The 18081-nt window shown below is 39.1% G+C and overlaps 1 protein-coding gene across 1 annotated transcript in view; it reads right to left on the reverse strand.

Annotated features, from left to right (window-relative positions):
- LOC120354999 (dynein heavy chain 7, axonemal-like) overlaps nt 1-18081 on the reverse strand; it is a 714404-nt gene that overhangs the window by 641345 nt on the left and 54978 nt on the right. Inside the window, exon 7 of the mRNA XM_039443223.1 lies at nt 15983-16146. Coding sequence (XP_039299157.1) covers nt 15983-16146 — 164 coding nt within the window. The remainder of the gene's footprint in view (nt 1-15982; nt 16147-18081) is intronic.

Genomic DNA, 18081 nt, shown 5'->3' on the forward strand with positions numbered 1-18081 from the left:
AGCTTCCCACTAGTAAAATTGATAATTCTAAATTATCAAATTTGTTTGGTCTTCGACTTGCTGATGAAGTTATCACATTCCCAGCGAAATTGACGCTATTATAGGAGCTGAATTAGTGCCCCATATTTTCCGAAATGGTCGTGTGGAAATTGATTCGAATTATTTGATTGCCTTGGAAAGTGTTTTCGGTTATATTTTGATGGGTAGAGCCCCTATTTTAACTCAATCTTCAGAAAATTCAACGTGTTTGATGACTTGTCTAACATCACCGTTGGATAAGTTAGTTCGAAAATTTTGGGAAGTGGAAAGCGTTCCAGATGTAGGAAAACAACTCACTGCTGATGAGTTAGAATGCGAGAAGGATTTTGCATCATCCGTTCGTCGTGAAAATTCGGGTAGATTCGTTGTCTCATTATCGTTTTCAAAATCCCCTGATTGTCTTGGTGATTCTTATGCTATGTCAGAACGTCGACTCATCAGTTTGGAGAAACGACTGGCACGTGATCCAAACATGCGTTTAGTGTATCACGATGTCCTCTTGGATTATCTCAAACAAGGACACATGGAATTGATAAAAAATCAGAGTGATAAAAGTGGTTATTTTATACCTCATCATGCTGTAATCAAAACTCAGAGTCAATCAACGCCTTTGCGTATTGTCTTTGACGCAGGCGCGAAAACTACTACTGGAGTATCATTGAATGATATACTTCATATCGGCCCCAAGTTGCAAACGGATATTTTCGTTCTGTTAGTCAATTTTCGGTTATTTTCTATCGCTGTAACTGCTGATATAAAGCAGATGTATAGACAGATTCTTGTCGATGAATCGTGTCGCAAATTTCAGCGTTTGTTATGGAGATTTTCGTCCAACGATCCCATACAAATTTTTGAATTAAAAACTGTCGTATTTGGTCTGAGTGAGTCACCGTTTCTAGCTCTCAGAACTGTCCATCAACTTGTTCAAGAAGAAGGTGAAAATTTCCCTGACGCTAAAGCTCGTATTCCGAGTGACATGTTTATGGATGATTTGGTGACAAGTGTGTCTTCTTTAGGTGAAGCAAATCGTCTTTGTAGTCAGGCTAAAGAATTGTTCGAGAGAGGCGGATTCGAACTTACTAAATGGAGTTCCAATTCACCTGAATTGATGAATGATTTCTCGGAAGATGAAAAATCGGCCTTGTCTAAAGATTTCGAGATGGGAAATTTGTTGGCTGTCCTAGGTTTGAAATGGCAACCTGGTAGTGATTCGTTTTGTTTTTCAGTGAATCCTAATCAGTCTGTTCCTACCAAACGTCACATTTTATCGGTAGTAGCACGCATTTTCGATCCTTTGGGACTCTTGTCACCCCTAACTTTGTTTCTTAAATGTTTAATTAAACAATTATGGAATGCTGGTCTTGATTGGGACGATTCAGTACCTCCCTCTATTGCGCTTCAATGGGAGACATGTCAGAAGGAGTTCCCTTTATTGTCCAATCTCTTCATACCACGTCATTTAGGAGTGATGAATGATTCGAAAATTACTGTCATTGGTTTCTGTGATGCATCGACTTTAGGTTATGGTGGTGTGATCTACATAAAATCTCAAATGGATATGCAACCTGCAACTATCACATTGTTGTGCGCTAAATCAAAAGTCGCGCCATCTAAGACTTTATCCATACCTAGGCTTGAATTATGCGCGGCGCTCTTGCTCGCTGAATTAATACAGGTTGTTGTCTCTGTTTTGAGCCTTCGTTGTCACGTGACTCGCGTTGTTGCATTATCGGATTCACTGTTGTCTTACATTGGATCAGGGGCTGTCCATCTAGATGGCAATCTTTCGTCGCTAATCGAGTTACGAAAATTCAAGACTGTCCTATCAACGACTGGTTACACGTGGCAGGAAATTCAAACCCAGCTGATCCCATTTCGAGAGGTTTATCCCCTTCTGAAATAATTAATCATGATTTGTGGTGGTCTGGCCCCTCTTGGCTAATGTTAGAAGAGAGTGATTGGCCCGTCAAGGTCGATCTGGAACCTATAGAGTGTCTACCTGAGGTCAAGGTTCACTCAATTGTCACTGTAGTACAGTCGGAAAATTCATCTATTAATTCGATTCATCTTTTAATTGCTCGTTGTTCCAACTACCAACGTCTATTGCGTATCATGGTGTTAATATTGAAAGTACTTCGTCTATTGCCTAAACCTCATGAATTAGATTTCGATTTGGCGGAAAAACATTTGTGTAAAGTTGTACAAAAAATTCATTTTTCGAAAGAATTACTGGAATTGAAAGCTGGGAAAGAATGTACTTCTCATCTTCAACAACTGTCACCCTTTCTTGATCATGATATTATTCGTGTGGGTGGACGTTTACAAAATTCTGAGTTGAATTATGACAGCTGTCATCCGATTATATTACCGAAAAATGATCCATTGGTCACGCTTTTGATTGATTATTTTCATGAAAAGCACTGTCACGCTGGACCTCATTTATTGGCGTCTATTTTGAGACAAAAATATTGGATTTTATCAGCCCGTGTCCTTATAAGGAGTCATGTACGAAAATGTAACAAGTGTTTTCACTATCGTCCCACTCTTACACCGCCGAAAATGGGCAATCTGCCAGCCTGTAGAACTCTGTCGTCTAAACCATTCGTCCAATGTGGAGTTGATTATGGTGGACCCATTCGAATCACCATGGCCAGGCGTCGGAATCCTTTCATATTTAAATCGTACATTTGTCTTTTTGTCTGTATGGCAACTAAAGCCGTTCACATTGAATTAGTTTCGGACTTATCGACCCAAATGTTCTTATCAGCTTTTCGCCGTTTCCTTGCTCGACGAGGTCCTTGTAAGGTCATGTATTCCGATAATGGTACCAACTTCGTCGGCGCCTATGATGAGCTAATAAAATTGTCACGGATGCTGAACTCCAAGGAATATCAAAACCTGCTCCAGAATGAACTTGCTGATCATAGCATTGAGTGGAATTTCATCCCGCCAGGTTCACCTCACTTCGGCGGTCTTTGGGAGGCGAATATAAAATCAGTAAAGTCACACCTGTTTCGAGTTATTGGTAACCAGTTGTTGACTTACGAAGAATTGAACACTGTCTTAGTTCAATTGAGGCTGTACTTAACTCACGCCCGTTATGTCAAATGAGCGCGGATCCGAGTGAACCCCTCGCCCTCACACCGGCTCATTTTCTCACTTTGACACCTCTTAAGTACCTTCCTATGTTAAATGTGGAAGATCGTCCAATGAATCGCTTGGATCGGTTTGAATTAGTCAATCAAATGGTTCAGTCTTTCTGGAGTCGTTGGCGCAAAGAATACTTACATGAATTACAAACCCGTGTGAAATGGTGTAAGGATTCCACCCCTCTCACGGTTGGTACAATCGTCCTAGTGGATCAACCAAATGTCGCACCGTTGAAATGGCCTCTGGGGGTGATTGAGGAAGTATTTCCCGGTGCTGACGGTGTCGTTCGAGTGGCTATGGTGCGGTGCGCCAATGGTCGCTTCAAAAGGCCGGCTACAAAGTTGTATCCGTTGCCTACTCAATAATTTTCCTTTTGCATTTTTTGTTTTATTCTCGTTTTGTTTTATTTTTATTTCTTTCGTCGTTTATTCATTGTTTTTTTTCGTTTCTTTGTTCTCTAGCCTTGTCTGAAAATAGCTTTTCAGCCGGGGGGGGATGTTGGAGCCAGCTCTAGTTTTCATTTTTCGTTTTTGAATTGGACGCGCGCTCCTCGTTCAGTTCGTATTTCTTTCACTTGAGTGCGTCGCGCTCACTAGCCGGTTAGGCTGTTTCTTTCAGTTCAGTCTCGCTTCGTAATAGCTTGCCTCGAGTTGGAATTGATAATTATTATTCGTCGATCATTTCCAGAAGAAAATCGTTCTTCAAATTATTATTTTTTCGTTAATGTTATATCGTACACCATAAACCTACGTTTGGAAGAGTGTTTGCCAAACTCCCTTTAGTTGAAAGTTTTAAACTATTATTTTTCGATTGGAAAGTTCACCGATCTATAGTCTTTAAAGACATTGTAAATATCTCGTCAGAAATATATGTGCAACGTTATATGATGGAAGCCGAATTTACCAACAGTAGATGACAATTAAGCTTGCCTTTTCACCATCCTTGATTCATCTCCTACCTCGGGAACACCTGAATACCTTACCTGGGAGTTGTAAGCTCAATAATATAAATATTACATTAGGTACTCTGCAGATTTTCGGTGAGTTGTTCTTTTATATATTCATTGCATGTACTTGTTTCTGTAGAGATATCACTTGTTTCTTTTCTATTCAATACAGTCCACTTTACATCAAAATTATTGATTACCAATTTAAAATCAATATAAATTTCTTAAAGTTGAACCTTAGAGTTAACACATAACGACATCCCTTAATTAATTCTAAGGGGAGTGATATTAATTTATAAGAGAAACATATTCTGGCATTTCTTTATTTCCTTAATTTTTTGGCAACTACATTTTTTTCGTAATTTCTTTGGTTGGAGGTTGGAGGGCCAGTCAATATAAGTTGAGACAATTCACTTCCAGTAACAACAGGAAGAATAATGTAATGTCAGTCATTTAGAGAAGAAATCAGGAAATTCAAATAACAAATAGACAACATGATTTTCTCTCCACTTAATATAGGTATAAATCTAATTAATAAAGACAATATAAAAATCTTGTATTACCCTTTATTTTTTGAAAAACTAAAATAGTCCAATAGTTCAAATAGTTCAACCTACATTAGAGGTATAAATCTAATTAATAGAAACAATATAGAAATCTTCTACAAGATTTTTCATATTGTTTTTATTAATTTGTTAAAAAGTAGTACATGTGAGTAAAGTGTTCTTAGGTATAAGTCTACTACTATAAATTCTACAACGACATGAAAGTTCCATCAATTAAGGATCATGAGGACAATTCTCGTCCGGCATTCCTTAACAGAAAGACACTATTGAGTTTCATAATACCATTTCTTCAAAAATGCATATTTATTTTCATCAGCATTTATATCAGATTCATTTATTAACCGAGCGAAGTGAGGTCTAAGATTCAAGTCGACAGTTTTGCATTTCTCTTTATGTTCAAATTTTTATATGTTGCGCATTTACGGCAAAACAAAGCAATAGATTTTCATGAAATTTGACAGGTATGCTCCTTTTCAAATTGCGCGTCGACATATATACAAGGTTTTTGGAAATTTTGCATTTCAAGGATAATATAAAAGGAAAAAGGAGCCTCCTTCATACGCCAATATTGAGGTAAAAATCAGACTATAGAATTATTCATCATAGATCAGCTGACAAGTGATTACACAGATGTGTGGAGAAGCCAGTCTATTGCTGTATTTCTATAAGGTCTATAGATCCAATCTGAAGTCCAATGATTGGACATGTAGAATTGGAGTTTTAGAAGTGCACTTGCTTGTCATGTATTTGAACACCAATAAAGGCTTTTATTATTATTATTATCATTATTATTATTATTATTATTATTATTTTTATTATTATTATTATTATATTATTATTATTATTATTATTATTCTCTTTCTCACACAGTTGCGGATAGCTTATGCGAAGAAGGGCAAAATTTATGCAACCTCTTGGCATTATTTTCTATTATTGATAAAGTATTTTACCAAGTATGTTGGAGCGTTTGGCGTACTATGCGAGCTGTATCAAGCAGAACAGACTTCTGCATTTTCCCTACCAGAGTTTCTGAGACATCAATAACCTCACAGCTCTCCACTGTTGAATTGAGAATCATACATTCACAGATATTACGATTGGGATTATTCTAACATTCTTGAGCCCATACATATCTTTGAGCTCAAATGCTAGATCTTGATACTTCCTCAATTTCTCACCTCTTGTTCTTTGACAATTTTCATCTGCTGGTATGGCTACATCATTTATCAAGGCTTCTTTTTGATTCATGTTCAACATAAGGATATCAGGCTTGTTATGAATGACTTGCCTGTCAGTAATCATTTGAACATCCCAATAGATCCTAATCTGGTTCCTCTCAATAAATGCAGGAGGAGAGTAAGAATAGTATGGGGGCATTTCTTCAAAGAAGTCAAATTCCTGCTGCAATTCCAGGTGTACTATTTTTGCAACATCATTATGTCACCTCAAATACTCTTTTGGTGCCAATATTGAGCAGCCTGAAACTATGTGCTGAATACTTTCTACTGCAGCGTTACAAAGCCTGCATTTATCACATATGCTCAGATCTCTGATGATATGTCTTCTATAGGCATTGGTAGCGACAAACTGATCCTGCATAGCAATAATTATAAAGCCTTCTGTCTCTGGGAAAAGACTTCCATCTCTTAGCCACCTGAATGAGAGGTAAAGAACAGAAATAGAACATATCCTAGGCCTGGTCGGACCATGTGGTAATCCCATCCTGTCTTCAAACCTATGGATTCACGAGAACGTCGACAACCCCAAAAGTAAGTCTTTAATTTGCACTAACCTTGGAACTGGTGAGGAAGTAGACTGTATCTCGTGTGTAGAGGTTACTGCTGACGATATCCTGTCTTTATGCGTAGGCCTATATGATATTGCACATATATCACGAAACGAAACGAGGTAATTACGTTCAACTCGAACGCCACGGAAAAAGGAGACACGGAACGAAAAAGATGTTGACTTCTCGACAACGCTTCTTGAAGTGGTGGTTGAAAAGATAAACAGGGAGGATGAAGGAGGGGTGAGGGAGAGAGGTTATCTTGCCTCTTTGGGAGAGGGGGAAGGGGAGGAAAGCGCAAACCAATCAGCCCACAATCAAGGCTGCCGATCCTCCGTGAATCCACCAGTCATGATTAGTATGATCAGAGTTCAGATGCTTGCAGTAGCGCCCATGCAGTTCCCTCTGTTGCCATTCTGCCTTGTAATCATGCACTGTCAAGGGCTCTCGACCATTAGGATTCCTTAGGTTAAGTGCAGTATAATTTTCATCCAATCGGCACACTCCCCTGAGGAGATTTGTATTAGCAGAAATGAAATACTCTCTTAGTCTTTTCTCTTGTTTTGCACACAGATCTGTAACCCTGGACAAACCCCTGCCACCCAGCTCCTTTGGCATATATAGACAACTAATCGATGATCTTGGGTGATGCACCCTGTTTTTTGTCATTTGAGTCCTCACAAGCATGTCCATTTGTTCCAGACGAGTGTCAGACCACTTCAGAACACCAAAACTGTAGGTCATGGATGAATTAACCCAAGAATTTAATGCCCTAATCAGATGCTTTGAAGGCAAGTTAGATTTCATGACTTTACTTAGTCTTCTCTTGAATTCGATTTCCAAGCGGCTGAACACTTCAACATGGAGATTTTCAAATGCTTGTGGAGTCCCAAGTATTTATATGTCTTTCCTATCTGCAACTGCCCTATTTCATTTTCCAGTGTCAACATCCCTTCTGCTGTATTTACTACTTCACCTTTCTTCACATGCAGTACTGCACACTTCTCCAATCCTAATTTCATTTTGATACTCTGGCTGAAAGTAGTGACTAGCTGAAGCAAATTCTCAAGCTGCTCTGGTGACTTGGCATATAGTTTCAGGTCATCCATATAGAAACTGTGTGATACTGTAAGCTCTCTTGAAACATCGAGCTTATATCTATATGGGGAATTTCTTAGCAACAAACTAAGAGGATTTAAGGCCAGGCAGAACGAGAAAGGGCTCAGACTGTCATCCTGATGAATTCCTCTGACAACCTTAATTGCACCTGTTTGGAATTGATTCACTCCATCCCCAATACACAGCCTAACACTCCACTCAGTCATGGCTAGCTTCAAAAAGTTGACAATACCTGAACTGACTTTATAAAGTTGGAGAACATGCACTAGCCAACTGTGTGGGACAGAGTAGAAGGCTTTTGCATAATCTATCAAGGCAATGGATAGATTCCTCTGCTTAGCACTCGCCTGACCAGCAATGGAGGAGTGAACAACTAGCAACTCCGTTAACCCTTTGCTCCCTTCTTGCACTCAAGTTTTTCTGGTTTTTTTGTGGTGATAATGGAGGTCAAAAGCTTGTATACACTATTCAAGCAGGTGATGGGCCTGTAATCTTCCTTAGGTACCATATAGGTCAAGCCTGATGCAAATCCTGCTGGAATCTCTGACTCGGAACTTAGGAGATCATCAAAGCACTCTGCAACAAGAGGATAGAGGCTTGAAAAATTTTTGAGCTAATAGTTTTAAATTCCATCAGGTCCAGGTGCCTTCCAGTTGTGTGCTTTCTTTGCCACCAAAGCAACATCTTCTGGCCTGATTACACATTCTGCCATGACAAGTATCTCCCTCGCTTTATTCTCCACTTGCCTAATCCAGTATGCATTCTCCTCATGCACAACTGGCCTTTCCCAAACAGACTTCCCAAAGTCTTCCAATGCCTCTGCACTTGGATGCTTTACTTTTCCAACACCTCCATTCAGTCTCTTGTAGAATTTACTCTCTTTATTTGCGAATGAGGCTGCTTGGTGCCTTCTATCCTCAGCTTGTGTGTACCTTTGACATCGGTTTGCTAATGCTGCCAGCTTCTGCTTCCATAGGTCCATATGCAACCTCAGTGTTTCATGCAACTTGCTTTTCTGAATAAATCTGACATACTGAACAATGATTTCATCTATTTGAGTCTTCTGTTTGTTTGAAGCTCTACCAGGGTTTTGCAAATAGCTTGTGACTATCCCAATACGTTTTCTCAAGTCACTTATCTTCTTTTCAAGTCGTATCTTCCACTTTGACTTGCACTGCTGTTTAGAAGAGCTACTTTCCTTAACCCTTGGTGCCAGTTTAATTCTCAGCTCCTGTAGCACAGTCAATGCCCCACAATAGATCCAATGTGTCACCTGGCTAATGTCAGTTATCTCATTAACATGTCTTGCAAGTATCCTATCTACAGTCTCAACCACACTGAATGCCTTTCTGTTATATGGAATCTTTTTTAGCTGATTTCGACATTCCATTGCAATTCCTGCTAACTTATGAACATTACTCAGCAATTCCTCCTCAACTCTACCTTCATCAATTTTGAGTACCTCAGTCACAGGGGCTACTACCTCCTCAGCATTCACTGCAATGTTAGTATCCACATCAGCATTGTCTTGTACTGCATCCTCAAGAACTAATGCCTCATCAAGTAAATTTTCATGATTTTCCTCACCATTGAATTGTTGCAAGACCCCTTGTTTTATGTTTGCTAGGTCAGCATCTGAGAGAAATTTCCTGCGCATTATCACTCTAACTTGATCAGATATTCTCTGGGCTGAGAGTTCAGACTCCGGTAGAAGCTCACGCCAACACTGCAACAGCCTTTCCCTATATTGAGTATGATCAGTTTCAGCTTTTGTAGCCAAATAGTAGGCCCGGATGGCAAATACATTCATATCTCTGCTCCACTTCATCCTTCTTGGCCTATTCACTGGCTGCGGTACCCTGACCTGGGCGGGGGGAGGCACCACCTCCTTCAAGCCCTGATCAGAATTATTACTAATAGATACAGGTTCAACTATTCCATCACCATGTCTCGAATTGTAATTATTATTATTATTATTATTATTATTATTTTATTATTATTATTATTATTATTATTAATAATGAATATTATTTTGAAATTGAAATTATTATTAATATTATTATTATTAAGTAACAGTTGACAGTCATTTTCGTCGGGATATCCATATATAAAATGTTTGTAATAGACTCAAACAGGTATTGGCCAAAATGTATCATATTAAAGATTCCCCAACTAAGTGAAGAGGATGATGTATATAGCCTTGAGAGAGTCTGTTATGAGATATGGATTGCAAGGTTGGGGATTTGCTAGCAATGTTTATCTTAGGGGGATATCTTTGGTACAGAGGAAGATTTCACGCTTGGTCAGCAATTCTCAGGGAGATATTTCATATGAGAACATTTTAAATAGATGCAAGGTTTTGAATATAAAATGTATATTTCTGTTTACTTTGATTTTAGAAAATTACTTCTGCAAAAATATTTCGTTATGAAAGTTAATCGATATGATTTAAGGAATGGGAGCTATGTTGTCCCATTTACTTCGAATAATTCAGCCAAAAACACCTTAATCTACATTGTACCAAGAACTTTCAATGATTTACCCGATGTTTGTGCTGAGTTTGTTAATATGCGCCTGTTGAGAAGTAATTTAAAGATCTGGTTGAATAATTATACTTTAGATGTAACATAATGTAAATCATTATTAATATATTGTATTGTTGTAATTCATTCTGTTTTATTTTTTGTGTGTAAGTTCAGGTTGACTATATATTATAACACTCTTTACATTTTTGAGATCTGAGCCAACAATTTATTGAATGATATCATGATAATTTCAACTGTTAAGTAAATTCTGTAGTAGATTTAACAGTGTAATAAACTGATAAGTAAATTTAACTGTTAAGTAAGAATGAAGTTCACTGATATATGTATATTTATATTTGAATATACATGTTTTGTAGAATAGTTCCTTGTCAAGCAGCTTCTTTGAGGTTCGCTTAAGGTAGCTTATTTATTCAATGAACATTTTTTCTATTCTATTCTATCATTATTATTATTATTATTATTATGATTATTATAATAATTATTATTATTTTATTCATCATCACATTTCAATGTCAGTTTTTCTCATCAAAATCAGCCTATGAAAAGACTTTGATGTTATTCTCTTGCTATATTTAGGAATGCCCTAACCATTGATACAGTATCCAGGCACCACTGCCTCAAGTGGCTTGTGTTTCTTGAAATTCCCAGCCCACTCAGATTTGCAGTCACTTTGTTTCCATCAATTCAACTGCTGATATCATGACTGCGACAATTTCAACTTTCTCTTCGTGCCATATATCCTTTATTTCAGCTGATAAGGGAAGATATTTGGTAATTTTCTTATTGTAGTATCGTCACAGAGTAAAATTGTGACGGGAAAATGTTGCTAAATAAACATAATATTATTGAAAGACGCTTGGCTATCAGCAAAGCTAGCTGACCGCGGAGATAAGGAGGGTACCAATGGCGCACCATCTTTCGCGCATCGAGACAACTCTCACCGCCTCTGGCGGGGGCAAAACTCCATCCCCTCTACTTTGGGAGAGCATATAAACGCCGGACGAGCCTCAGACCACAGCATTCTGCTCCCAACCTTCCTGCTCCTTGTACAGCAGCCCATTGGCTGCCGTACGTCCCCAACCTCCTGTCCTTGTACAGCAGCCCGTTAGCTGCCATATGTCCCTAACCTTCCATCTCCCCAGGCACAGCAGACCATTCTCTGCCGTCCCTATCCTTCTATCCTCTCTGGGCACAGAGGACCGTTGTCTGCCATCCCTATCTTTCCATCTTCCCAGAGAACAGCGGACCGTTGTCTGCCATCCCTATTCTTTCATCTTCCCAGGGCACAGCGGACTGTTGTCTGCCGTCCCTATCTTTCCATCTCCCCAGGGCAAAGCGGACCGTTGTCTGCCATCCCTATTCTTCCATTTCCCCAGTGCACAGTGGACCGTTGTCTGCCGTCCCTGTCCTCCCATTTCCCCAGGGCACAGCGGACCGTTGTCTTCCATCCCTGTCCTTCCATCTCCCCAGGACACTGCGGACCATTGTCTGCCATCCCTATTCCTCCATCTCCCCAGGGCACAGTGGACCAGTGTCTGCCGTCCCTATCCTGTCTATCCTTCCTCTTCCTACTACACTGGAGCAGAACCGAGGCCGTAAGGCCAATACAAAATTTCATCAAAAAGGTGTCATCAGAGAAGAGAGCGACCTTCACGCCGTCAGAAGCACCAGGAGGTGCTGTTCACGCCAGCTGAGGCACAAAGAAGAAGGAAGAGGTACTTCGACTTGCCTCCTTTCCCTGCTCACACTACGACTGAGCAAAGTCATCCAGGAGCAACACCTGGGTATCAATCACCCACCTCTGAAGCTACTCAGGGTGTACGTGATAGATTGGCACCCAATGTGGGGCACGAGGCAACGAAGTGAGAATAATCATGAGTGAACAAGGTGAGGCTGTTTTAGATGCTCAGCACCAGGAGCTGATAGAGGATCAGTCGGTCGAGGACATAAACCCCGAGGTGATAGCCGACCCCAGAGTTTCTTGGATCCATAGATTGAAAAAGGATGAAGCTCTTAATCTTCTGCAAGATTGGGGCATAGTGTCATCTGGAACACTTGCCGAGTTGAGAAGGTTGTTAGTAGAACAACATAAGAAGATGGCTGTACGTTATCCCAGCCCAAGACCCAGAATAGTGAGTGGAAGCAGTGAGGAATCTGGACACTTAGCAACAGGTACTCATGCTGAAGTTGGAACCAACATTTACACAAACCACCTCATGGACCCAGGGGCGGTATGTGACAAAGTAAGAAGCTAGAAACTGTCATTCGACGGCCAATCAGATGCTCCCAGCTTCTTAGAAAGGCTAGACAAGCTACAACAAGCCTATGGGCTTACTGGCAACCAACTACTAGTTGCCCTTCCTGAATTACTAGTTGGTAAAGCTACTCTATGGATGTGTAATCGTCGTGACCAGTGGAAATCATGAGACAATTTTGTGACAGATTTCAGATCACGCTACTACCCACTTACCTATGAGGAGGACCTCGAGAATCTAATTCAGGCAAGGAAGCAAAGGAAAGGTGAATCGTTTGACGAATTTTTCAAAGGTGTACTGACACTCATGAGGCGACAAGGAGGTTTCACAGACGAAAATAAATTACAGAGAGTGTATAAGAATCTCCTCCCATGGTACAAGTTGTATATTCGGCAATCTGATGTTCATAGTATCGACAAATTCGAAAAATTCACGAGGGAGTATGAACAAATCAAGGTGGAGGAAAAACAGAATAGACAGTATTCGAGAGTTCACATGACTGAGGACACGAAAAAGATTACAAGGCTCAAGGTTGAGACAGTTATAACCTCTACTAGTAACAGACCATCTCTTAGTGAGTCTGAACCCATGTGTGGGCAATACAAGAGACCGGGGCACTGGAGATCACATTGTCCTGATATCCCACCATGTAAAAGGTGTGGAAAGAGAGCACTGAAATGTGTCTGTGATATGCAAAAGGAGAATAAAACTCTGAACAAGACAGCAGTGATGCAAACGGCACAGAGGATTCTGATTCCTGTGATTGAAGAGTCATCAACAGAATATTTATTACTGTGACAATTAGCGGTAAAAAGTGTAAGGATAGCGGCGCTGAAGCTTATTATATGAGTTATGAGCTTTATGAAGTTCTCCAAAAAATAGGGATGATAAGGAAGGTACCAACTCATCACCACGCGATATTAGCTGATGGACGATCTACCCCATTAAATGGGAAGCTGACAACTAATGTAACTATAGAACAAATCACAGTTCCACTAGTGGCGTCTATAATGGGAGGACTTGGACAAGAGTTGCTATTAGGCATGGAATTTATGCGTGATAACAAAGTGAATATTCACACATTCACGAGAGAGGTGGAGTGGGATCCTCCCCAATTGAATCCTTCAAGTCAGCGAATTATGTCACGATTGCTCTTATTGAGGACTGAGAGAGCATCAGTCCCAACAATAGCGGCTGTAGACTCCAAATCTCCAAACAACAAGAGTCAGAACAGAAGGATGTTCAAGAAGGATGGTTTGAACAGAGTCAAACCCAATGCCTTGATTGATAGAGAGGCAGAGTTGTCATATATTCCGAGACAAGCATCCAGGGATGAGATAGTTGATCACTGTGATGGAATGAATGACTCTGAACGACAGGCCACGATTTATGCTCCAACTGTCAGAGCAAAGACTTCGAACACCAAGAAAGTTAGGATGGAACGAATGCCACCTCATGGCAAGTCAGAATCTAGCCCAGCAGTTGAAATGGAGAGGATAACTCGAGGTTTGATACCAGCCTCCACAGACCAACTGACACCCCCGCTTCACATGACAAAACAGAGGGTGATAGTGAGAGGATCAGAGTAACCCTTGAATGACAAAGAGACAGTTGAGGTCTCAGTGAGGCGAGTTCCAGCTCGTGTCGAGTCAGATGTTAGCCTCACGGTCAACACAAAGCAGATAGTCCCACAGGATCCCAGACCAGGCCCATCTAGAAATATGGATCTGGTGCTGTGCCACCGCAACACAACACCAGGCGAGCACAGAAGAGCAGGTTGGCCACATATAAAAGTCCGGTTACCAGATGGACGATGTAAATATGTACCTGTAGACCAGGTATAGATGACGCTGATAGTGAGTGGTGTACACCTCTAAAGGTGATTCCTGGATGGCTAATGCATTTTAAGGTGGTGCCATAGAGGGCTCCGATCCACCCCCCCCCCAAGTAGGAGTGGGGTGTCACAAAGTAAAATTGTGACAGGAAAATGTTGCTAAATAAATATAATATTATTGAAAGACACTCGGCCATCAGCAAAGCTAGCTGACCGCGGAGGTAAGGAGGGTACCGATGGCGTACCATCTTTCGCGCATCGAGACGATTCTTACTGCCTCTGGCGGGAGCAAAACTCCATCCCCTTCACTTTGGGAGAGCATATAAATGCCAGACGATCCCCAGACCACAGCATTCCGTTGTGGAATTGTCCTATCAGTCAGCACTGATCTATCCCAATATATTTTGTAGGTGTTGTTCTCATCTACTGGATTGGGAGTATATTGATTATAGGTGACTTTCTCTTCAATTAGCTCAAACCTTGAAGCAAGGTCCTGGTGCAGTATGTCAGCAACATTATTGTGCCTCTTGAGGTCTCTGTGGCTGCCATTGCCTGACATGCAGATACAATAATATTTATGTTGTATTGTTTCCGATGCCAAGCCACAATATCTGCATATGTCAGATGTTCATGATATTCATGGGTACCTTCATTATATATCTCTTGTAGTTTTTGGTGGCTACCACTTTTTCTTGTATAGTCACCATGAAACCTTCAGTTTCAAAAAACAGGTCCTCATGCTTCAACCATGCATTTGACAACCCTCCGTCGACACCAGGTCTCTCTAGTGAGAATGCATGGTTATTATTATTATTATCATCATCATTATTATCAATATTATTATTATTATTATTATTATATATTATTATTATTATTATTATTATTATATATTATTATTATTATTATTATTATTATTATTATTATATTATTATTATTATATTATTATTTTATTATGCCCTAATATAGGCTAAAGTTAGCTTCATGGGGCAGCCACAAAATTATAATAGGAAAATCTTGATAGATTCTCACTTCCTGTATGATAGATATAAGATGATATATGTATAATGATTAATTCAATTTGTAAAGCTTATCATTCATGTAATGTGAGAAAAATTAAAAAAAAAAAAAAATATCAAATGCAGGCGATCGAAGCGTTCCTATTACTGAATGATTTGGCCGGATGTCCAAGGGTTGGTGCTCCCTGGCTAGACGGATAAGGCAAGGGAAGCGTGTTTGTCGGCTAGTTACTGATATATTCATAAATTGTGCATTTTCACATTAAGTACCTTTGTATTGAAACTTTAGGCAAATAAATTTGATTTGATTCGATATTATTTGGAAGATTGCTTTCTCATACAAGAAAATTGGAAGCCAGCCCATACATTTGTGTTTCACGACATCATATTGCATGTCATGATATGTCTTGCTGCTAATTGCTGATTTCTCATTTGACTAAACCGATGTTATCAAATCAGTGCATACACACTATGTGTGACACGATTTTATGTGTCGCGTGTCCAACGAGACTCGTTCACGAGTATTATTATTTATCATATAGTCTAGTTTACAGCCTTGAAGCCGTTTCTTGGATCCTCTTAGTTATTTAATTCCATTAAAAAGCTCAACCTTATATAACAATTGAAATAACAATTCATTAGATCATTGAATGGAGAACGATCAACAAACATTGAATGATGAAACAAATCAAATTTCTGAATAAAAAAAAAAACAACAAAAATACCTGAATAATTTGGGAATAATTCCATCAATCCAATGATTGGATGTTCTGTCGATGTATCCATAGAGCTGTTGAATTGTTATGGCTTTTGGATTGAGTTTCCTTACTGCAATGGATGACACTATTCCTTCTTTTGAAATTCCCAGCTTGATAGCTTCAGCTAAGACCTGCAAAAACGAAGTAGCATTAAAGTAAGAGCATAAGTTTGAATAATAAGTTAAGAATATAAATGAAATATTACTCAACCACCAACTTGATATTATTCAACCACCAACTTGGCTAACAACCAAATATGAGAAATACAAAGATCAGATATATAGCAGACTGAGGTATGAAATAACTTCCATGATTTCCATTACTTTGTTCTCATTGGAAGTGAAAACTATAATATTCAATCAAACTGGATCTACAAGTGTAGAATGTTTACCTTAGCTTCCTTTCAAAGTTCTTTAAAAAAAAAAAATATTTTCTATGTGTATGTGCAATGAGCACATTGTGGGATCACAAAGTAACATACAAAATCTACCCATAAGATATCAAAAACTCAAATGGAATCAAAGAGTCAGACATAAGTAGAAGTTGAACAGCTAAGCTGTATTGAGGAACGAACCCTGGAAACAAAAATTATAGATTAATAGAAACAAAATTAATTATATTAATTTGACACGAATAATAGAAGAAATAATAAAGGAGAAGATATCTGTTTATACAGGTACGGGATAGGGAATTCACGAGCTGAATCTAATTCATTTATGAATACTATTCACAACCTATATCATCTTACAATATTCACAGTTTGATGTGGTTCCTAATTCAATAATTTCTTCTTCACATTCAAAACTGGTTATGTTACTAATGTTCTATAGAACAAATGAAATTCGAAATTGTTTTTCTGGTAGATTCACTAGTTATACCTTCAATATTTCTCTCTTAATATAATAATTATTTTTCAACTTGATTAACTATCTGACCTCAGGTAAAACAGTTACATATTGATTTCAAAACATATTATGTACAGAGAACAATTTTTATCAGTTATAATTTGATTCATCATAGATTGCTAAGAGTAGGATGGGTTTGGGACTTTGAGGAAGCTTTTTTGCTTGAAATCCCCCTCCCACATCTCACCGCTCTCCCATCCCACCACCCACCGCCCTCAAACTCCCCCCACAGGGTGAGGGGGGTGTTCTAAAAATTGATTTACCTCCTCCCACTCTTCCCTCCCACTCCTCTCTCTCTCATCCTCTCCCTCTCACTCCCTCTCTCTCTATAATCTAATCTAATCTAATCTAATCTAATCTAATCTAATCTAATCTAATCCAATCTTATCTCCCTCTTTCTCTCTCCCCCTCTCACAGTGATGACGTGGGGGATGAAGAAGTAGAGAGAGATATCTCTCTCTCTCAAATAGATTTTCCCTTCCCCTTCACCAGTATTGATGAGGGGGGTGGATATCGAGTGAGGGAAAAAATAATTTCTTTTTGAGAGAAAAATTCTCTCTCTCTCACTCTCTCTCTCTCTCACTCTCTCTCTCTCTCTCTCTCTCTCTCTCTCTCTCTCTATCTACATCTATTGCTTAATAATCTATTGCTATACTGTCAGATAAAAGTGAATCCTTATCTCTACAATAATCTAAGTTCTATAATATCCATATTATGCTTGGTTGCCAACTGACAGTCTAGAGTTCAATCAAACTGTTTATCAATATCATGCATGTGTAAAAAATTGAGCTCTTTCGCTGTACAAGCATCCCAGTCGTTATTGTTAAAGTGTTTTCTCAGACAATATGTGAGTATAATTGGAATGAGCTAGCATATCTAAAAATACTTACATATTCTCAGACCCATTTCACACTGGGTGGGGTATCTTAATACTCAACGTCTATAGTTACCATGAAACTCTCTTAAGAATATGCGATTCCCACTCACATTCAATTCCCATGAATGAGAAATAAAACTTCTGATGTTATCCTCATTCAAAACCACTGAATATTCTTTTGGTAACTTGATAGTATGTTTAAAGTCACCTTCACTATCAAAATCAATAATTTTGAGGTGAATTTTGCCATTATCGGCAAATGTTACCTTCATTACTACGAACCA

This window comes from Nilaparvata lugens, chromosome X (genome assembly GCF_014356525.2).
Source record: "Nilaparvata lugens isolate BPH chromosome X, ASM1435652v1, whole genome shotgun sequence".
Classification (NCBI taxonomy): Eukaryota; Metazoa; Arthropoda; class Insecta; order Hemiptera; family Delphacidae; genus Nilaparvata; species Nilaparvata lugens.